We start from the raw sequence: 22,571 nt of genomic DNA on the forward strand, positions 1-22,571 counted from the left end.
GTTAGATTACACTTAAAGGAACTAGAGAAAGAAGAACAAACAAAACCCAAAGTTAGTAGAAGGAAAGAAACCATAAAGATCAGAGCAGAAATAAATGAAATAGAAACAAAGAAAACAATAGCAAAGATCAATAAAACTAAAAGCTGGTTCTTTGAGAAGATAAACAAAATTGATAAACCATTAGCCAGACTCATCAAGAAAAAGAGGGAGAGGATTCAAATCAATAAAATTAGAAATGAAGAAGAAGAAGTTACAACAGACACCGCAGAAATACAAAGCATCCTAAGAGACTACTACAAGCAACTCTATGCCAATAAAATGGACAACCTGGAAGAAATGAAGAAATTCTTAGAAAGGTATAACCTTCCAAGACTGATCCAGGAAGAAATAGAAAATATGAACAGACCAATCACAAGTAATGAAATTGAAACTGTGATTTAAAATCTTCCAACAAACAAAAGTCCAGGACCAGATGGCTTCACAGGTGAATTCTGTCAAACATTTAGAGAAGAGCTAACACCCATCCTTCTCAAACTCTTCTAAAAAATTGCAGAGGAAGGAACACTCCCAAACTCATTCTATGAGGCCACCATCACCCTGATACTAAAACCAGACAAAGATACTACAAAAAAAGAAAATTACAGATTATTATCACTGATGAATATAGATGCAAAAATCCTCAACAAAATATGAGCAAACAGAATCCAACAACACATTACAAGGATCATACACCATGATCAAGTGGGATTTATCCCAGGGATGCAAGGATTCTTCAATATATGTAAATCAATCAATGTGATACACCATATTAACAAATTGAAGAATAAAAACCATATGATCATCTCAATAGATGCAGAAAAAGCTTTTGACAAAATTCAACACCCATTTATGATAAAACACTCTCCAGAAAGTGGGCATAGAGGGAACCTACCTCAACATAACAAAGGCCATATAGGACAAACCCACAGCAAACATCATTCTCAATGGTGAAAAACTGAAAGCATTTCCTGTAAGATGACGAACAAGACAAGGATGTCCACACTCACGACTATCATTCAACATAGTTTTGGAAGTCCTAGACATGGCAATCAGAGAAGAAAAAGAAATAAAAGGAATACAAATTGGAAAAGAAGAAGTAAAACTGTCACTGTTTGCAGATCACATGATACTGTACATAGAGAATCCTAAAGATGTCACCAGAAAACTACTAGAGCTCATCAATGAATTTGGTAAAGTTGCAGGATACAAAATTAATGCACAGAAATCTCTTGCATTTCTATACGCTAACAATGAAAGATCAGAAAGAGAAATTAAGGGAACAATCCCATTCACCATGGCAACAAAAAGAATAAAATACCTAGTAATAAACCTACTTAAGGAGGTAAAAGACCTGTACTCAGAAAACTATAAGATGCTGATGAAAGAAATCAAAGATGACAAAAACAGATGGAGAGGTATACCATGTTCTTAAATTAGAAGAATCAATATTGTGAAAATGAAAATGACTATACTACCCAAAGCAATCTACAGATTCAATGCAATCGCTATCAAATTACCAGTGGCATTTTTCACAGAACTAGAACAAACAATCTTAAAATTTGTATGGAGACACAAAAGACCCCGAATAGCCAATGTAGTTTTGAGGGAAAAAAACAGAGCTGGAAGAATCAGACTCCCTGACTTCAGAATATACTACAAAGCTACAGTAATCAAGACAATATGGAACTGGCACAAAAACAGAAATATAGAGCAATGGAACAGGATGGAAAGCCCAGAGACAAACCTATGCACCTATGGTCAACTAATCTATGACAAAGGAGGCAAGGATATACAATGGAGAAAAGACAGTCTCTTCAATAAGTGGTGCTCGGAAAACTGGACAGCTACATGTAAAGGAATGAAATTAGAACACTCCCTAACACCATACACAAAAATAAACTCAAAGTGGATTAGAGACCTAAATGTAAGACTGGACACTATAAAACCCTTAGAGGAAAATGTAGGAGGAACACTCTTTGACATAAATCACAGCAAGATCTTTTTTGATCCACCTCCTAGAGTAATGGAAATAAAAACCAAAATAAACAAATGGGACCTAATGAAACTTAAAAGCTATTGCAAAGCAAAGGAAACTACAAACAAGATGAAAAAACAGCCCTCAGAATGGGAGAAAATATTTGCAAGCTAATCAACGGACAAAGGATTAATCTCCAAAATATATAAACAGCTCATGCAGCTCAATATTAAAAAAACAAACAACCCAATCCAAAAATGGGCAGAGGACCTAAATAGACATTTCTCCAAAGAAGACATACAGATGGTCAAGAAGCATATGAAAAGCTGCTCAATATCACTAATTATTAGAGAAATGCAAATCAAAGCTACAATGAAGTATCGCCTCACACCAGTTAGAACGGGCAGCATCAGAAAACCTACAAAAAACAAATGCTGGAGAGGGTGTGGAGAAAAGGGAACCCTCTTGCACTGTTGGTGGGAATGTAAATTGATACAACCACTATGGAGAACAGTATGGAGGTTCCTTAAAAAACTAAATATAGAATTACCATATGACCCAGCAATCCCACTATTGGGCATATACCCTGAGAAAACCATAATTCAAAGAGACACATGCACCCCAATGTTCACTGCAGCACTATTTACAATAGCCAGGTCATGGAAGCAACCTAAATGCCCATCGACATACAAATGGATAAAGAAGATGTGGTACATATATACAATGGAATATTACTCAGGCATAAAAAGGAACAAAATTGGGTCATTTGTAGAGACGTGGATGGATCTAGAGACTGTCATACAGAGTGAAGTAAGTCAGAAAGAGAAAAACAAATATCGTATATTAACGCATATATGTGGAACCTAGAAAAATGGTAGAGATGAACTGGTTTGCAGGGCAGAAATAGAGACACAGATGTAGAGAACAAACGTATGGACACCAAGGGGGTAAGTGGCGGGGTGGGGGGCAGGTGGTGGTGGGATGAATTGGGAGATTGGGATTGACATGTATACACTGATATGTATAAAATAGATAACTAATAAGAACCTGCTGTACAAAAAAATAAATAAAATAAAATTCAAATATTCAAAAAACAAAACAAAACAAAACCTCAAGAAACACAAAAAACAAAAAAAACACAGCCAGCCCCTTGCAACCTGGACTAAGCAGCCTTTCTTTGTACCTGCCTCTCGGTGAAGCATTCTCTTTGAAGATGCTTTATTTTTTCCCCCATATGTCAATTGGAGGACGGATTGCCTCTTTCTCCTTTTGGTCATTATCTCTCTTTTTTAAAAAATTTTACTTTGTAACAGGGAGATAAAAGGTAGCTCTGTGGATGTAGTATTTTCTTCTGTTAATTACATTTATTTTTCAACCAAGTTCTGGGAGGCGGTCTGGTGTCCTGAAAGGACCATGCACACAGCTAAAATCATAGGTTGTCTGAGCTGGCAGGGACCTTGGGCTCAGCTATGACTAGATTCTAGTCCAGGCCTCTTATTGTACAGATGGGGAAACCGAGGCCCAGAGAAGGGAAGGAATGGCTCGCAGATACGGAGCCAGTGAGTCGGAGTCGGGACCAGCAACCAGTCTTCTGTCTCTTGCTGTGTGCTCTCTCTACCAAACCGTGAGTCCACAGAGGCAAGCTCCTGTCTCAGCTGGGACAGTATCATCCAATGACCTTGATCCAGCACCTTCCCTTCCCTGAGAAGGAGCTATTGCCCACCAACCTCACAGGCAAGGTATGGGCTCTGTAAATTGTCAAGTGCTGAGCGCTGTGCTGTGACAGTCGTAGGCTGGGCTGTGTGCTCAGGCACTCACGGCCTCAGCACCACCCATGCTCTTGGGGTCAGGGAGGAGTGGGGACCGATTGGGACGGAATGGTTGCCAACACGGGTGTCCAGGGGCTAGGAAAGCCTTTTGCTCCCTTTAACAAACTCTTAGAAATCTGGGGCCTCGAGGAAAGCAATTCTCTAAGAACCACCTCTGGAATCCCAACCGCCATCAGACCCCTGAGCTCCCGGAACTCTGGTTTGGTGCCTGATATCGAGAGTCAACACTGCATAAAAAGAAAACATTTCGCTTCCAAAACCCGTAAGCACCTCACATGTATTCTCCCTGCCCATCCTCCCTTCATTCTCCACCAGACACCCTAAGTTCCCCCTTCATCTGATGACACGCATGGCCTTGCCTGCCTCCATGCTCTTGCTATACTTTGTCGTCATCCTGGAATGGAATGACCTTTGCTTCTGTTGGCTCTTGTCAGAATCCTTCTCATCCTTCAAGTCCTACTTAGTGACTGTTGCTTTTGTGGAGCTTTTCTTGGCTTTCCCTTGTTGGCCCTGCAAATTAAAACTGATTACTCCATCCCTGATTCTCTCTGTGTCACATTGTTTGTGGCTTTTTAAGGCACTCATCACTTTGTGTATTATAGTTATTTTGGGTACATGTCTATCTCCTCTTCAAGATCCTAAATTCCCTGAGAATAGCAACTCCATTTTATCCATCACTAGATTTTCAGCACCTAAAACTAATGATTGCTCATGATTATTGAATGTGTATTTGGTGCCAGGTACTGTGTTAATTGCTGTAAGTGTGTGTCACACTTGAATCTTACCGATGAGTAAATAGCATTATATTTCCAAACTTACAGAGGAGGAAATTGGGGCTTACAGAGATTGCTGTCCAAGATCCCACAGCTATCAAGTGGCAGAGCTGGGATTTGAACCCAGGTCTCTCTGGTTCTAAAGTCTGTGCTCTAAACCACAGAGTTTTATGAACTATTTAGTGAGTGCCCAGTGAGCGTCTGTTGAGTTATCACTGGAAACTGTCAGGGTCAATGGTTCCCAACAGAGGGCAACCACAAACGTCCAATTTGACACTTGAATGCTTTTTATGATGTCTATCCCTTTGATATATTTACTCTCTTACTTCTGCTTGGCTAAAGTGGGGATTAAGGTCAGTTTGCCTTCTGAGAGGTCACACAAGTGTGAGGTCTGACAAGGTGGAGCCGTATAGGGTCAACGTTTTCCTGAGCGTGTTACGGGCATCAAGGACAGCCGTGCAATTGGCTTTGTAAATGGCAGGTCTTTCTGTAGCTGGCCTTGCAGGTGGCGGGGGGAGGGAGTGCTGGCGGTGTGGGCTGTCTGAGATGGACTGAGGGATGACTAGGAAGGGCTTAGCCCTGGCAAGCCCATCTGTGACCCACGGGCCCAGGTCCTGTGGGTCCTTCCCTATCTACCTGTGCCTACCTGGGGGAGGTGGGAGAGGTAGAGGGAGAATGAAGGAGGAAAAGGGCAGAGCAGGCAGGGGGAAGGATGTCCAAGAGGAGGAGCTGAGGGTGGGTTACCTGAAGCAGTGTGGCTGCAGAAAAGCAGCAGGAAGCAGGATGGAAGTTCCCAAAGAAGGTCAGGACCACCCCCACCCCCAGTCACCAAACTGTCCCATTGTCACAGGAGCCCCTTCTGGCAGCCAGATGCTGGGTGGAATGATTCAGGCTGATACTGAAAAGCAGTCAGACTCTCCAACCCCAGGCAGAGGCCCCAGCTGTGCTCAGTGCTCTGCACCGACTGCCCTCAGGCCTCAAATTCCTCCTCCTCTCCTGCTGGCATTTGGGGCGGCACAGGGGCCTCTAGCATGGCTGGCAGGTCACTGGGGAGAGCGGGGCTGGAATGGAAGGAGGCGTTTGTGACAGAGAAAGTTGTGCAAGGAAAGGGTCATCCGAGGGGGCACACGTGGGTGAGGGTTTGGAGACCCCGAGTGTGCAGAGGGTGTGGGAGGGGGCACAGCTGGAAAGCAACCTGTGGGGGAGGGCCGTGTGAGGGGGGATGCTGCGTGAGCAGCTCGGAGAGACTGTGTCACAGGCAGCTGATGAGGGAGGCGCGGCGAGTGGGAGAATATGAGCCGGAGACGGAGCAGATGAAGGGAAGGTGTGCGCCTGTGCCTCGCTATGGAAGGAAGCAGAGCAAAGTGACAAGGTGGCTGGAATGAGGACAAGGGGGAAGACGGAAGGAACAAGGTCCAGATGCTGCCCACAAGTGAGGACAAGTAGTACGGAGCTCCCATCATCCCTTGGGAAGAGGGGCCAGAGGCGGACGCTACTGCGAGGGTAGTGGCTGAGTGTGCGACCTGGTGCTGCACGTGTTCACGAGGCTGCCCTGGATTTACGAGATGTGTGCTCGTAGCTGCTGCCTGGGTCGTGAAGTGAGGATGGCACTGAAAAATGCAGGTCCGGAGGGGAGAAGCGAATTGCCCAGGATGCCCCAGGACATCAGCGACAGGCCGATGTGAACTGGGTCACCTTGCACACAGCCCACCTCCTGACCCTGCGTCTCCCTTCACCCACATCCACCTCAGCGCCACAGAGAAGACACGGGCCACAAAGGCACCGCCACGCTTGCCCAGTAGAATCCCCTAACTTAGAGAAAAAGGGCAAAGACCAAAAAAGAAAAAAAAAAAGCCTGAGAGTTTGGGCTCTTTTCTCCTGCTGACGGTGGGGAGATAAGGATCAAATACCAAGGACAGCGATAGTTCCACGAGGTGCCTACTATTCCTCTTGCCTCACGCAGGCAGAATTAGCAAAGTTCTCCCCGGCTGAGGGATGTAGATTGATTGCCTGGTTTTATTAAGGACAAAGTGCTTTTTGATAGTGTGAGGGAAGAGCTCCCCAGGGCGGGGATTCCGGTGCCTGGAGCTTCCCGAGCATCGATCGATTGCTGGGGCTTCCCCGTCTTGTGCTGAGTGAGTGAGGGTTTGGCAAGCGATAAAGAAGCTATGATTCTTAAAGGCGGGGACTCCAGGGAGATGCTGGGCAGACCTCACACTGGGCGCTGCTCTCAGCTGCCTTTCCTACACGTACCTTGGAGTGTCTCCCGTTAAAAACAAAACTGGTGGCTAAATCTCTGACGGCCTACTGGGCGCCAGTTACCATACTGGTTGCGTTATCCATGTCATCTGACTTACTCTTGATACAAAACATAACAGGTAAGCCGCTCTCTTGACCCTCCTTTTGTACATCAGGAAAATGAGATACAGAGGCCAAGGAAACCCGTAGAGGTCACTGTAATTACCACACGGCGCCCAGATTCACATTTGGCTTGGTCAGATGCTAAAACTCAGGCTCTTACTGCTGTTCTCCGTGGCCCATGGTCTGTTTCATGACAAAGGGTCAGACACTGTCCTGACATGATTCCTGGGGGCTCACTATACAGACCCCTAACAGCGTAAAGGGATAGGCTCGTCCAGTAGGAATGTCTATGTGTGACTTAACAGAACTCAGGGATATTCTAGACTTCAACGCCATTGATTCCGGCTCTAGGTCTGGGGATTTAGAAGCCAGAGATATGGTACTGAGCTAGAGTGAGTTTTATTGCTCTATTGGCTTTTCCGAAGCTTCTTTCCCTTTCCATGATCAGTTCCTGTGTTATTTACGATGATTTGGGGAGCTGAGTGGGCTGGGAATGAACCTCTAGCACAGGTGAGGAAAGGAACCTAGAAACGTGAAGTCACTTGCCCAAAGCCAGGAAGCTCATCAGGCGGATCTGGAATTGGAACCCAGGATTTCTGCCCATAGGCCTATCTCCTACATTGCATACGTGGTCTCCTCCTTGCTAAGCCACAAACAGGTTAGGGCTTCCCTGGTGGCGCAGTTGTTGAGAATCTGCCTGCCAATGTAGGGGACACGGGTTCGAGCCCTGGTCTGGGAAGATCCCACATGTCGCGGAGCAGCTGGGCCCGTGAGCCACAATTACTGAGCCTGCACGTCTGGAGCCTGTGCTCCGCAACAAGAGAGGCCGCGATAGTGAGAGGCCCGCGCACCGCGATGAAGAGTGGCCCTCGCTTGCCACAACTAGAGAAAGCCCTCGCACAGAAACGAAGACCTAACACAGCCATAAATAAATAAATAAAAAATTAAAAAAAAACCCATTCATTAAAAAAAAAAAACAGGTTATACACTAGCAGGTGTACATTAAAATAGAAGAAATAAATTGTTTGATATGACTATTCAGATGGAATTGCCAACCTACAGAGCAAAATAAATGGGCTGTCGTACGATACTGTGGTACAGCAAATCATGAGCTTATCACGACTGGAGTGGAGTGAGATGGGGCCGTTTAGAGTGAGGCCATTGTTTTAGATGAGAGTGCTTTTGAATACCCCTTCAGAGGTTCCCAAGCCCACCTCTGTCTAGGAAGCCTTCCTGCCTTCCCTTCACAGAAGGAGCAATGGAAACCAAATGGGGAGGCAGGGTGAGTGCAGAGATGGGCCTTGCTCTATGATCAGGGGGTATTCGGAGGGTCGCACGGGGGCAAGACTCACTCTTAACAGTGAGGAACATGGACTTGCTGATGTCGGTGCCCACGCCGTTGCTGGCCTGGCAGAGGTAGTAGCCGATGTCCTCTTCCAGGACGTGGCGGATCAGTAGCGAGCTGTTGGGCAGGATCTGGATGCGGCCGGTGAGGGGTACTGGGTGGTATTGCTGGGGGTTCCCGCTCCCTGAAACGAGGCGGCAGTTAGGAGGTCTGGTGTCTAGGCCGGGGAGGGTCGGAGTGCCTCAAGGAGTGGCCCTGATACCTTTCTCTTGCTGATCTAGGGCCATTCTGTAGCATCCCCAAAGTGCTGGGAGCTCACATAGTTCTTGTTTCCTGGGAAACAGGAAAGACCCTCACAGAAGTCTGACCCTGCCTCAGATCTGAGGTATAGAGATAGAGCTGGGGGGCCTCAGCTCAATGCCCACCTTGGCACTGAGCTTCCTTTGGGCTGAATTCCTTGGAGGGGAAGAAGGAGTTATCTTTGGGCCACTTGGCAGTAGGCAAAGGGAAGATTGAGCCCTCAAATGGCAGTTGCCTGGTTGTAGGCAGTCAGGCCTGGGAAAGAAGCCAGCCATCCTCCAAGGGGGGCTTTGGATACCTCCTCCCATTGCCCCAGAGTCAGCCATGGACACAGTAAGGATAAGAGGTTGGCACAGGGCTTAGTCAGAAACCAAATGCATCCTTGGGATGAAGTTGGGTTCCAAGAAGGAAGATCCCAGAATAGGTTTGACTGGTGAGAAGCAGGAGTCAATGAGACTCTGGGACCCTAGGGTGGGGTAGGGAGAATACTGAGTTCTAGGGTTGGAGGCGGGAGGGGAGAGGTCAATCTATGGGGACAAGAGGAAATCTGGAATTAGCATGACAGCTGTTCCTGGTCCATAGACCCTTGGGGGTGGCTGAGGATGACTTCCAGTTCAGGTATAGCCTGGGGTCCCCTTAAAGTTCAGAACCCAGGGCTAGGAGTCATGTGTAGAGACCAGGCCCAAGTCGCATTAGTATCCTCCCCATCCCATCCCTGGCCATGCTCAGAGATGCTGGCTGGCCAGGGGCTTACCCTTGGCATGCTTCCACATGACCTTGGGTGGGGGGTAGCCGTCCACCGAGCAGTTAAGCACACCAGCCTTGCCATAGATGCCATCCTGGTTGTTGGGCTGCACCACGAATCGAGGGGGCACTGCAGAAAGAGGGAAGGTGGGGGAGGAACAGATCATCTTGGTCTCTGATAGGTTTTCTGGGGCCTTTGGGCACCTTCCATTCAACGTTAGCCCGGCCTGGACCATTATAAAGTTGGGAGCAGGCACCTCTGAACATCTGAAACCCAAGATGTTGAGAGCTTCTGCCAGTCGTACTGGGTTGGGAGCTGGGAATTCTGAGTGCCAATTCTGACTTCACCAGTGACCAACTGAGCCAGGGTCTTCTCCTCTCATGGCCTCAGTGTCCTGGCCTGGAGAGTAAGAGGTTTGAACCTCTTGATCTTTAAGGCCCCTGCCAGAGTCAACTTTCTCTGAGCCCGTGATTCAAACTTGAAATCCAGAGAGTGTTTTTAGCAGCACACAGAGCTGGACCCTTCCTCCCCGCAACCTCGCTGGCCCGTCTCACTCACCGCGCACGATGAGCTGGCGTTCCCTGCTCACGGTGGCCGCTGTGTTGCTGGCGATGCATGTGTAGTTGCCATTGTGCTTGAGGGAGACGCTGGAGATCTGCAGGGAGCTCATGAATTCCTTGCTCTCGATGGTCACGCCCGAGCCTGAGATGATCACCTGTCCATCTTTCCTCCAGGTGATGCGGATGGGCATGTCCCCCGAGGACACCACGCAGGGGATGTAGAGCAGCTGGCCAATGGAGGCAGGCGGGAATTCGAAGGGCTGGATGAGAGGGGGCACTGGGAAGGCAAGGGGAGTGCTGCTGTCAGGCCCCCCTTCTCCCCAGCCTGGCCAGCAGCATGCCCATCCCTGCCTGGCCTTCGGGCTCCTCCCAGCCCTGCGGTGGGCTGTGAACAGAGTTCCCTGGGCACTGGTGCCTGTTTTCCCGTATATGCAGAATCTCCTGGGGTGCCCCGTCATTGTCCCCTGGCTCCCGTCCCTCTGCCCACCCAGGCCTGGACCTGCTGTCTCTGTTCAGGGCCTGGGCCGGCCTGAACTCATCATGACCTTCAGATTTGTCCTGGAACTTGCATGGTGATGACTCATGTGCTTCTTGACTCCTGTCTGCTTGCTGACACACTGCCCAACTTTTAACCGGACTTCACTGCCATTCCTCGGTGCCCCTGTGCTCACTGTCTCATCCCAGAGCTGAGTCTCCCAGAGGCCTGGGGGCCTGGGATGGGTAGAGATGACGTGCCTCAGATGCTGAGGCTGTCCTTCGTGTGCACCCCACAGCTGCTCATCTAAAGCCAGGCTGCTGTAGCCTGGTCTCCTCCTGTAGAGGTCTCATCACCCACCCCATTGTCTTCATGCATTAGGACGGGCGAGAGGAAGCTCCCATCACTGGTTGTTTTCAGCTCCTGTATATACACCTCCCATCAGTAATGGGATATGGGCTTAATTGTCCCCACTATACAGATGAGAAAACTGAGGTTCAGAGCAGAGAATTCATTTGCCTTAGATCACCCAGCTCATAAGAGGGGACTGTGGGATTTGAAACCTGATCTGTCTGCTCTCCAAGTCCAAGCTCTCTTTCTTATGCTACCTGGTTGCCTTGTTGAGAAAGCCCCAAACATGCCCAGACCAGAGACCCCTTTGTCTCATAAACGAGCTCCCCTTGGGTGGCAGGAAAGAGCAGAGAGGGAGCCCTGTCGTCTGCGAGATAACCAGTTGGTTAGACTCACCCAGCTAAACGTCATCCACATAGCCCCCACCCCCCAGAGATTCGGCCCTCCCCCTCTCCTACTGCCCACATCTGAGCCCCTGGGGGGGGGCCTGTCTGGAGCCTGAGCCTCTGCAAGAGGGATCCTCCTTTCTCAGCTCTGGCTAGAGCAACAGCCATTATCTTTATGATAACTCAGTTAGGCCACAGTGACTTCCCCAGCAAGTTGGGGGGAGAAGAGAGAGAAGGAGACAATTAGCTTAACAAAGATGAGCACCCAGTAGATGAGATATCCTTTCTGCAGTCAAATAATTAAATTACAAGGCTGTCCACAGTCCTCTGGCCTTCTCCCAGGCACCAGCCCCACCCCTCCTTGGAAGCTTGCTACTCTTCCCCACCCAGAGTGGACACAGCAGGGGATGAACCCTGAGGGGAAAAGGATAGGTGACATCATATGCATGCCCAAGGCACCCCAAGGATTTTCAGGGCTCCGTAGGAAGCGGCCCCTGTGAAGTGGCCGGGTGTGGACAGGGCAAAACCCTTGGCAGCCCTTTGGATCTCTGGGGAAGTTCCTGGTCAAGAGTTCTAGGTCCAGAGGAAGTGACATTTAGAAGGGCTGTTGCCCCCATGCCCTATGGGATGAGAGCAGGGGCCTTAACTGACCTCCTCAATGTCACCTCCCACCTTACCCTTCACTCTGGCCATGGGGGCTCCATCGGTTTTCCATAAACACTCACAACTCCGAAATTCAGCCCAGGCCTGGGTGCACACAGCTGGGCCCTGGGTGAAAATAACCACCATGTGTGCTCTGCCATGGGCCCAAATCCAGGTCCTCCATCCAGCCAGGTTTTCTGGGGCTCTGGTCATTGTCTGGATCTCCCCACCCCCAAACTCTGGCTGCTGCTACTCCCTGGGCTGGGGCCTTGCCCCCAGTATTCTGAGTGGTTTGTGGGGCCTTGGATATCTCCAGAGAGATTTGTCTGGAACCCTGACTCTAGTAATGGCCCAATGCTCATTGCTGAGATTTCCCAGAGATTCCTCGATGGGCTCCCACCGCCCCTTTTGGGGTCCTTTGATCAGATTGAGTCCTCTGGCCTCCTTGGACTTTTTGATGGAATTGTTGCAGAGACCCAGATCTGCCAGCCAGTTTGCCTCCTTAGGTTTAGCAGAACCAGTTCTGGTCCAGTCTTCCTTCCCACAAAGACCCAAATCTAGAGCCCATCAGGCCTCCTGGGAAACTCCTCTCCGTCCTTTCAGACCCCGCTCCAGTACCACCTCCTCTGTGAAGCCTGCCCTCCTCCTGCACAGCCCTGCAACACCTGGTTCACACCTTGATCATGGCACTCATCACATGCCGGTGGGGTATCTGTTTGCATTACCACCTTCCCTGGGTGTCTGGGAGTTCCTGCAGGGCAGTAACTAGGACTTATTTACCTGGCAAATTGTAGGAGCCCAATAAATGCTTGTCAGGCGAGTAAATGAATAAATATATGTCTGGATATCATTTCCTGGGTTGACCTTAGAAGTTTACCTATGAGGTGGGCAAGGGGTGGGGAGATCACAGGATGGGGGTTCATCCAGAAAAAGAGGGAGCTCTACCCTCTTCCTCAAGATGCTGTATTTATGCTACAGAATTTTGGAGCTGGGAGCTTCTCCCTTGGTTCTTCCTGAGGTTCAGGCCCTTGCTAGCACCAGAGCTGGTTCCTTTAAGAGCCCTAGGGACATGGGGAGAGTCGTGGCAGTCATGAGGGCCTGCAGAGGGGAACGTGTGGGTCAAGCAAGGAGCTGGGGGGCTCTGCCTAGAGAGGAGAGGGCCTTGCCCCAGGGATGGATGGCCAAGCGCTCCATTTCCGTTGAGGACAGAGCAAGTGGAGACTGAAACTAGGCAGGGAGATTTAGCTCAGGCAAGGGAAAGATTGTCTCTCTCAGTAAGAAGGGATTTAGATAATGGAATAAGTTACTAAGGCAGGTTAACTCATTAATTAACTAATTCATCTAATATTTATGAAATGCCTGCTCTGTGAAGGCATTATGCTCCGGGTGGGCTGGGGAAAGTAGAAGCATGCTTAAAATATGGATAGAACCTCTGGAAGCATAGCATTTGCTCGGGAAGTTAAGACATTTCCCTCAGTGGTTATTGGACAAGCACCACCTGAATACACAGATACTGAACTCAGAGACGAGAAGAGGTGTCATCTGGTTGGGTGAATGCAGTTGCATGGAGGAGGTGGCATTTGGACTGAGGGTTAAAGGATGCACATGTGTTACAAAATATATGGAGTGAGAGCGTGGGAAAAGGCTGAGACAAGAGGCAGAGGCCAACCAGGGGCTGTCATTCCCTTCCGGTCTTCAGGAATAACACTGATGGCAATTCGAGCGGCCAGGGAAGGAGAGAGCAGCCAACCTCCATCCTGGGGGGGTTAGGCATTCACCCGGGCCAGCCAGAGCTCTCTAGTGCACTGCTGCCCTGCTGGAAGTAGATGGCCAGACCAACCCCAGGGGTCCAAGGAGTAAGGGTCTTTACTTCCCGCCCCACTCTGCCCTGCTGCAGGTTGATGGGGCAGGTGTGGTTCTGTGGTGGGGGGGGGAAGTGTCCCCTTAGAAACTCCTTGATGGGAGCGGTAGAGGCCAGAGCTGCTCACAGAATTCCTCGGCCCCAGGCTGGCATTCCGACAACCCTATAACTCCAGCACATGAGGACCGCCTGGAGGGAGAAGAAAGCCTAGGGATCCCGGTTCCTTCATGGGCTCGCTGAATACCAGCAGGAGGCTGTGAGTGGGAGGCTCTGAGAAGCAGGGTGGGGCGCCCCGTGATGTGGACATGGGACTGCTTTCTGAACTGTGAGTCTGTGGTGTCTCCCCTGCGCTCAGAGGTGGACACGGGCTTGTTGAGTGTGTGTGTATGTCCATCTCCACTTCTGTGAAAGAAGAAGCTGAGGCTCGGATCACCTCCATGGCGGTGATGACAAGGGACCTCTTCAGGGTTGATAGTCCACAAGGACTCCCTTCCTGCCCATGACTCCTAGCACTTCCCCAGCACATGGCCTGCATGTAAGGGGCGTGGATGCCGCATAACCAAGGGATTTATCTCTGGAAGCCCTGCTCTGGCCACAGTCATCTTTGGTGAGAGGGCAACTCAGTCAGCTGTGAGGGAAGCAGGGTCAGAGCAAGGTGCTGTGATGGCGAGAGGTCAGAGGCTGGCGTGGCTGAAAAGACACAGCGGTCGTGGCAGTCCCTGTGGTCCCTGGCTACCATAAAGCTGTTTCGGCCACTTGTTTGGGGGTGTTGCACAGAGGAGGGCATGCTGACCACCAGCCCAGCCCATAAACACTTTATGGTGTCTCTCATGATCTCTCTTCGGGACCGAACCTTTTTATTTATTGCACCATTTAGCAGAGAATGGGCACTGTGTGTGAAGCTGGAGCCTCTCTGCTTGTGCAGCACAGAGATGGGGAAAGACTCTGTAATCCAAGAGTGATGTGGGCCAGCTGCCTCGTCACCACCCCCTGTCTCTGCCCCCGAGCCTCAGTTTTCTCATCTGCAAAATGGAGGAGTTGGATGAAGTAATCTCTAAAGCCTGACGCTGATTTTCCAGTTGTAACAAGTCTAATATTATAGGAATATTCATAACTCACTTCAGTTTTTTTTAATGCAACCCCCTCTTCTCAGGCAGGCCTTCCCTGACCACCCTATTTAAAATTGCAGGGCTTCCCTGGTGGCGCAGTGGTTGAGAATCTGCCTGCTAATGCAGGGGACACGGGTTCGAGCCCTGGTCTGGGAAGATCCCACATGCCGCGGAGCAACTGGGCCCGTGAGCCACAACTACTGAGCCTGCGCGTCTGGAGCCTGTGCTCCGCAACAAGAGAGGCCGCGATAGTGAGAGGCCCGCGCACCGCGATGAAGAGTGGCCCCCGCTTGCCGCAACTAGAGGAAGCCCTCGCACAGAAACGAAGACCCAACACAGCCAAAAATAAATAAATAAATTTAAAAAAAAAAGAAAGGGGAAACGTCCGGCTGCATATCACAAAGCTCCAACAGCCCCTTGATTGAAATTGCAAACCACTCTTCCTGCCCCTTGGCACTCTGATTCCCACTCCCTATTTGACATGAGACATCTTTCACGGATTTCACGTTATTAACCATTTCCCTAATAGAATGTAAGCTCCCCAAGGGCAGGAATTTTTGTCTGTCTTGAGCACAGCTGTGTTCATAGAAGAGCGCCTGGAATATAGGGTGTGCATGGTTAACATCACTGAATGAATAAATAGATACTGCTCCATCCTCCTCCTCCTCCTCCTCCTCGTGGACACCACCAGCACCGTGATCGCTGTCTGTCCCGTAAGGAGGGTGCGTGCTCCTGTGCTCCCGGCTCCCTCTGCCGAGGAAAAGGGCTGTTGGCAGCAACATCCTTGGCACTCCCTCCCCGCAGTACATTTGGCAATCTGCCCCTGCAGAACCTGTTGTGCCCCCTTCCTCTGGATTCTGGTGTGTTCCTTCCAAAACTCCACCTGTGCCAATGGCAGGCATTTGGCCAGGGGGTTGGCTCTCTCTTAACCCCCCTGATCATAGAAACCCCCAACACATTCTCTAGGGTGGAAGGGGGCCTCCCTGAAGGTTCCAAGCACACGGCAGGGACTTGCTGAGCAGCAAGGGAAGAAAGAGTGTGGATGAGGAGTACAGGCACTCGGGAGTGAGGGTGCATGCGTGTGTGCGTGTGTGTGTGTGTGTCTGTGTGTCTGTGTGTGTTGGCACTACCTCTGGGTCCTGGCCTTACTGAGCATGGGCAGAAAGCACCTCATGCCCTTATTTTGTCTCCGGAGGCTCAGATGCGCGGGTGGAGATGTTCCCTCACTGAGCCAAAGCCAAGAAGCCCCACTTGCAGCCCTGCCTTCTTAGTTAATTAAACATTCGGCCTGCGTGCCCAGAGATGCTTTTATGCTACATTGTTTTTCAGCTACAGAGGGCCCTAAAGACACCAAATCTAGGTTGGATCTCTGGGCCCTCCTCTCGGCATCCTGCCAAGGATCTCTCTGGGTGCCCAGAGACAAGCACTCGCCTTCCCCACAGCCTGGCTCTCCCCTGCCAGTCAGTGCCACATGCACCCAAGCCCAGGCAGCCCTCGAAGCATTCTCACCCTCTCTCCCCTCGGCCCTCCTGCCTTGCTGGATCACAACAGGCTCAGTGAGGTGACATTTTCTATGGTAGCACCTGCAGCCACCTTTCGTGGCTCAGCAATGTTGCTTCACAGGAGGATACAGACAGAGGGAACATTTGTGTATATGCAACTGCATGTGTGTATGTGTGCAAGTGTGGACAGGCTAACATGTGTCTATTTGTTGCACGCACATGCATACAATGCGTACAGTACGTCCATGCATGTGTACTCACGTACACAGGTCTCTGCACATGTGTGTGCATGCATGTGCATGTGTGTCTGGTGTGTTCTGCTCTCCTTAGCTCAGTGTTTGAAAAATTCATCAGAAGACAAGCAGTCCCAGAAGGAGTGGAGTCAGCAGTGGTTTTTCCAGCTTATGGAGCAGCGTGGGTTTATGCCCCGCCCTGCTTGCGGGCTCTTGGCCTCACAGAGAGATGGGGGGTAGGACTTCCAACAAATCTCAAGCTTCTAGTGCCCTGTCCTGCCCCCACTCGCCCTTTCCTACACTCCAGGTCTCTGCTCTGATCCTCTGGGTGGGACGCGTGTCCCAGCCAGGCAGCAGGAGTGGGGTGGAGAGCGCTGCCCTAGGGCCCTGTCCCCCTCTCCCCCAGAGTCGGGGCCCCTTTCCACGCCCAGGGGCACCTCCTCCACCCTCCTCCTTGAGCAGCTCTTAGAACAGCACGTCAGCTAATCAAGCAGCTTGCTCATAATCAGCTCTGATGGGTTCTTCTGCAAAAGTGCATTCTAATGAAGTGGGGAGAGGGAGACTGGGAGAGAGCGGGGATGATGGGTTTAAGCTTTCGGACAGGCAGGGGCACGGGGTCCCAGGGCCCCCATACAAATGCTGCTTCTCGGGCTGGAGAGAAAACAAGTGACTATAGCCCTTCTGGGGCTGGATTTGCAGACCCTGCGGGTAGGGAAGGGGCCATGTGTGCACACACGCCTGTGTACTATACACACACATATGTCCCTGCTTTTGAACTCCAAGCTCGTGCTGTGTGCCGGGAGCCACACGTGCCCGGTGCAGGGGCTCTGCCCTCTGAGATCACACACACACACGCACACGCACACACACACACACACACACACACACACATGCGCCCCTTTCCCTCTCCCAGGGCTGGGAGACATTGTCGCTCAGCACAATCACAACAGGCCCAGCGAGTCGCTGAGACGGAATGCATCAGATTCAATTCATTAGAACTGATCGCTCCCTGAGTGGGGCTGAATAATTGATGAGCAGATGCAGCTTTCAGGATGTTCCGCATACTCCGAGGCTCGCTGGAGCCCTGTTATTTATTTATTTTTTTAAGCCAACAAACCCGGCCAAATGCTCTCTGGTGCAGGCGGGTGAAGGGAGTAGAGCAAAGGTTAGATGTTTTAATATGTGATGTTTACACTGTAAACTCTTGGTCCACGGCTTGTGACAGAAATGGATACAGGCGGGCCGCCCCGAGATGCTGGGAACGGGAGGCAGGCTGGGGATGGGGCCTGGGGGCTGTGAGGTTCCTGCCGGCACCAGGCCCCTGGGCTGGGCAAAGGTTTTAGGCTGAAAGGGGGGGCCAGGATGCCCCTCAGGCTGGCTGGGGTGCAGCAGTCGGGGGGGGCAGCGAGACAGATGCTGTTAGGGTCTCCTCTCTCCTCCCCAGGCTGGAGATGGGCCCCCGAGACAGCCCCTCCCCCAGTTCTCAGGCTCAGAGCCAGGCTTCCCGGAAAGTCACTCCAACCCAGACTAATGTCTCAGTTTCAGCTCAAGAAACACACACTGTCTGGCACTGTGACAGGTGGTGGGGGCACAAGGGGGCATGTGACACGGCCCCAGTGTGCCGATGAGAGTGAGCCCTGGTGACAAGTGAGCAGAGGAGCGAAGCACTGATTGCACGTTTTGCTGCTACCTTCCGTTTCTCCAGCTGTTCTCCTGACATCTGCCCCGGAGGTCCCATCTTCACTGCACGCGTGAAGGGGCCCAAAACAGAGGCAGCATCTGTCTCCCCAAACCTTTCCTTCCCCCAGACTCCCCTCTTCCTGTTCACAAGGCCTCCACCCTGTCTTGCTTCAGGAGTCTGGGGCCCCCTGGGGCCTTCCCCCTGTGCCAGGGCCCCTTTCGCAGGCCCGGACCCCCCTGCTTTCTCTCCCTTCCCACGGGCCCTAGGGCACAGGCTGGCCCCCTCTCCGGGTTCATGTTGTCCCTTGGGGATATGCGTGAGCCTGCCCTGGCTCTTCAGAAAGAGACATAAGCCCCTGACCCAAAACGGCCACCACGGACCCAGTGACTTTCCACCCCAGCTGCCTGGCTTTTACTGACCTCTCCTTAGCCAGGCCTGGCAGGCGCCACCTCTCCGTCCTGCCCCCTAGGTGACCGGGCCACCCTGCTCTCACCCACCGTCCAGACAATCTCCAGGCCTGTCAGTTCCAAAGAATGTGTTTGAGAGGGAGCTTCACACCCCCGCACAGCCCCTGAACCCAGGGGACAGCTGTCGTTCAGCCACGAATTCATTTATTTGCTCATTTATATGCATTCATTTGTTGAATGCACAGACATTTACTGAATGGCTGCCACGTACCAGGCACTGTGTTAGGTGCCCCCGCACAAAACAAAGACCTCACCCAGGTGAGCATGGAGGGCCTGGGAGGGAGGAGGATTTTAGGTACCAGGCAGTGCTCTCCAGGCCTCCAGCTGCATTAGCAGGTGGAAGGGCCTTGCCCATCCCGTCAAAGCAGCCTCGGCCGGCCAGTCTGAGCCCTGGAAGGGAGTCAGGGCGCCCAGCATGTGCACCCTCCGCCCAGCCTCCCGCTGCGTCTGCTCTCCGGCTCCTGCCGCTCTCCTACCTGTTGGTCTCTCATGGGCCCTGCTGAGTTCTGGGCGGCTCCGTGCTGACATCAGGGGAACAATACAGCCTGTCACCTCTGACCTGGGCCTCCTGCCCAGGTGCCACGGACCCCTCATGCCCCTGGGGCCAGTGCTGCCTTGACTTGCAGCCCACAGAAGGAACTGGATGTAGAGGTACCTGTGGCCTTCTTCTGTACCCGCTGCAATCTCCCCCCTCCCGGCCCCCAGCAATCTTCCACCCTGCCCCCTTTTTTCCAAACTCCAGGCCGGAGCCCTCTGTTCCGTGGCTTTCCACTCCCTCGGGACTGCCTGCTGCTGCCTGAGTGGCTGGCTGAAGAGCGGCCCGCAATCCTGGGTGAGCGGGAGGGCTCCGGTTCAGGCTGGCAGTGGGGGGAGGCCTACCTTTGACGGCCACGTGGACGCTCTGGCTGATGGAGAGCTGCGGCTGGATGAGGACGCTGCACAGGTACTCCCCTTCGTCCATGCCCTTCTGCACATCAGTCAGCTTGAGGGTGCCGTTCTCGAACACCACCTGGCGGTGGTTGTCGGGCAGCAGGAGGGCGTCCTTATACCACTTGATGGAGTAGTAGGGGTAGCCGATGACCCTGCAGTTGATAAGGGTGTCCCGCCCAGCGACAGCTGTGATGTTCCTCATCGCCCGGATGCTGGGGGGGCCTGGGCAGGAGTTGGGAGGGAGGAGGAGAGGAGGGGCGATGGTGCGGTTAGGCAGGGACGGCCAGGCGCTGCCCCGTGATGCTCTTCTCAGTTGCTTGGATTCGGAAACTCTTAGGGGATGGAAATTTGGCAGGGGGAGAGGGAGGCCTTTTTTACAAGACTAAAGGCAGAGGTTGGAACTGGGGGCACCCGTGGTCTCTCCCGGACTCACTGTTACTAGCTTCCAATAGTTGCAAACAGACACGTTTCATTCATGCCCGGGGCGAGAATCCATTCCCCTAACAGGATAGGCTAGATGAGCGAACTGAAGCCTCACCAAGAAGTTACTGGGATTTGGGAGGGCGAGTCCTCATTTATGAGGAGATTAAGATTTGGGGGTTAAAATGGAAAAGTAGAGATTTTGTTATTTTCACTTGATTTGCTCATAATGGTCTTGTACCAAAAGGGATCGCACATACATTAACTATGTAAAGGACAATAGGAAGGTCTTCAATGGATGATTTTCTTTCAACAGGTAAATGTGTTTTGTGGGCCCCTGAGAAGGGGCTATAAAGAGGGGCTCTGACCACACTGGCGGAGGGGAGGGAGTGTCGTCGCCTGGGTCAGCGAGGCGGATGGCCACGTGGGAATTGCAAAGGGGGCTCAGAGGCCACCATGCAGGGCTAGTGCTGGAGTGGGTACATGAAACTCTGGGCTTCCAGCTCCCCACCCAGTAGATGAGGGGCAGGACCAGGGCATCTCCCACGACCCTGCAGCTCTGTCCCCTTCCAGTTCAGAGAGGGCGGGAGGGTGGCCAAAGGGAGGCCACATTTCTCATGGGGGGTCGGAGACCTGGCACAGGTGAATTTAGCGTGAACCCGCCGCTCCCCTTCCCCGTTCCCATGACAGCCACCAGCGCCCCTAGTCCAGTGCCCCTTCTCTCCCACTCCCCTGCGCCTCTTCTGCTTTCATGTCAGGGCTCACTGGTTGGGTCAGATGAGGACCAGTCTGATGCCACAGGGCTGCAAAAAGCTTCAGAGGATCCTCTGCTCTCACCACAGCAACTTGGAGACCTGAGGCACGGGGATGGTCACCTTGAGGACTCCTTCCCCCTCTCCTGAAGGTGCTTGCCTTGGGGCACCCTCACCCAGCCTGAGTCCCCTATTCTTGATGGCTGGGGTCTTGGAGGGTAGCCAGGGGAGGGTGGACTGAGAGATGCTGGTGCCCTGGCTCCTGGCTGCTTACACCTCCTGGAGTATTGTGGGAGTGGGATACAGCTTCAGTGGACACCCCTATCAAAGGGCAAACCTGGCCCCACTGCCCCTTCCTTGTCCCTGGCCTTGCAAGGTCCTGGTGGGACTGTAGGTGCCAGTGGAGTGCTTAGTGTCCCTGGGGCCACAGAGATTGATGGGGAGGAACGGGGTGGGGGGCAGGATTGTGGGAGGGGTGAAGGGGGATGGGGAATGGGAATGCAAAGGGGGTGAACTGTACCAGACACACACACACACACACACACACACACACACACACACACACACACGCACGCACAAGAATGGGTGATGGGACTTGGGGAGGGCAGGGAAACGGGGAGAGAGAGGAGAGAGACCTCTACTAAAATCAAAATGACGATTAATAATAAGTACTAATCACCACAAGAAGAATGGTAACCACAGAGATGGCAAAGGAACTCAAAAGCCTATTCTGATATTTAAATGTAGACAGGCACCTCTTACGTTTATTCGCGCCTGATATTCAGCACTGCCCACCGAGTTCCGTGCGGTGCACCGGTACACGCCCCCGTCGCGGATCTGGGGCCCCGTGACATTCATGTGGCTGATGGTGGTGCCGTCGGACATGGTGTACTGGCTGGTGCGGTGGCTTCCGTCCCGCACGACGGGCTCGTCGTCCAGGGCCCAGGTGACGGTAGGGGGCGGGGCGCCCTTGGCTGCGCACATCAGTGAGAACTGCTCCCCGGGGTTGACCACCTTCTCGCTGAAGGATGAGACGATGCGGGGCGTGCCGTCTGCAGGGAGCGAGGAGCCCCCTTAAGGGTCACCGAGTCACAGAGAGACCATCCCCCCAGGCCACCCCACCTCGTCATGGGGAGGAGGCAACGCAGAGGACATAACAGTAGTAAAGCACTTCCACGTACTTCCAAGATTCATGTACCATCCGCAAAACCCTGTTCAGTGCATGTGAATGAAGACTCCTGGATTTGAATCCTCCCTCAACTACCTGTTAGCTCTGTGTCTTTGGGCAAGTTACTTAACCTCTCTGAGTCTTTCCATCTCCCCTCTGTGGAGGATGGAGATAATGGGGATAATGATTATATCCTCCTGGTACTGATGATGTGAGGAGTAAATGAATTAATGCATTAAAGATGCTTACACAGCACTTTGTAAGTGCTTAATAAATGTTAGCTCCTCTCAACTTTTCCTTTTCTGCCTCTTTCTCCTCCCTTTTTAAATAAAGCCATAGAGGCTCAGAGGTTAGCTATGTGTGGAACCAGGACCTGAATGGTCCAATTCCAGCTCTCATTCGAGCGGGAGGGGTGCTGGTGCTGTAGCTCTGTTAGCAAAAGCCTGAAGCTTGAGCCTTAAAATGCAAGCTGCCCAGGGGCAGTGGTGGTGGTGGGGTCTATTTTGGGGCTTAAGTCTTGGTGAATGGAATAACCTTGGACAGGACAAGTAACCCCCCCGGGCCCCACTTCCTCCATGGATCATGGAGGATGTAATCATTAACCCTGGCCATCCTTCCACACAGGATTGCTGTAAAGGATTAAAATAGGTGCTAAATCCTTGAAAAA

General features: G+C 51.8%; 1 protein-coding gene across 3 annotated transcripts in view; it reads right to left on the bottom strand.

Moving 5' to 3' along the window:
• The window catches only part of DSCAML1 (DS cell adhesion molecule like 1), a 349,722-nt gene that overhangs the window by 68,656 nt on the left and 258,495 nt on the right, over positions 1-22,571 (bottom strand). Inside the window, exons 6-10 of one of the 3 annotated variants that reach the window (XM_057552943.1) lie at positions 21,492-21,788; positions 19,514-19,786; positions 9,926-10,204; positions 9,377-9,496; positions 8,330-8,506 (exon numbers count right to left, since the gene is read on the bottom strand). In XM_057552943.1, the coding sequence (XP_057408926.1) occupies positions 8,330-8,506; positions 9,377-9,496; positions 9,926-10,204; positions 19,514-19,786; positions 21,492-21,788 (1,146 nt within the window). Of the gene's footprint in view, positions 1-8,329; positions 8,507-9,376; positions 9,497-9,925; positions 10,205-19,513; positions 19,787-21,453; positions 21,789-22,571 lie in introns of those variants that run through there. The other 2 variants (XM_057552941.1, XM_057552942.1) reach the window with 2 other exon arrangements.

The sequence above is a fragment of the Balaenoptera acutorostrata genome, chromosome 9 (genome assembly GCF_949987535.1).
Source record: "Balaenoptera acutorostrata chromosome 9, mBalAcu1.1, whole genome shotgun sequence".
Classification (NCBI taxonomy): Eukaryota; Metazoa; Chordata; class Mammalia; order Artiodactyla; family Balaenopteridae; genus Balaenoptera; species Balaenoptera acutorostrata.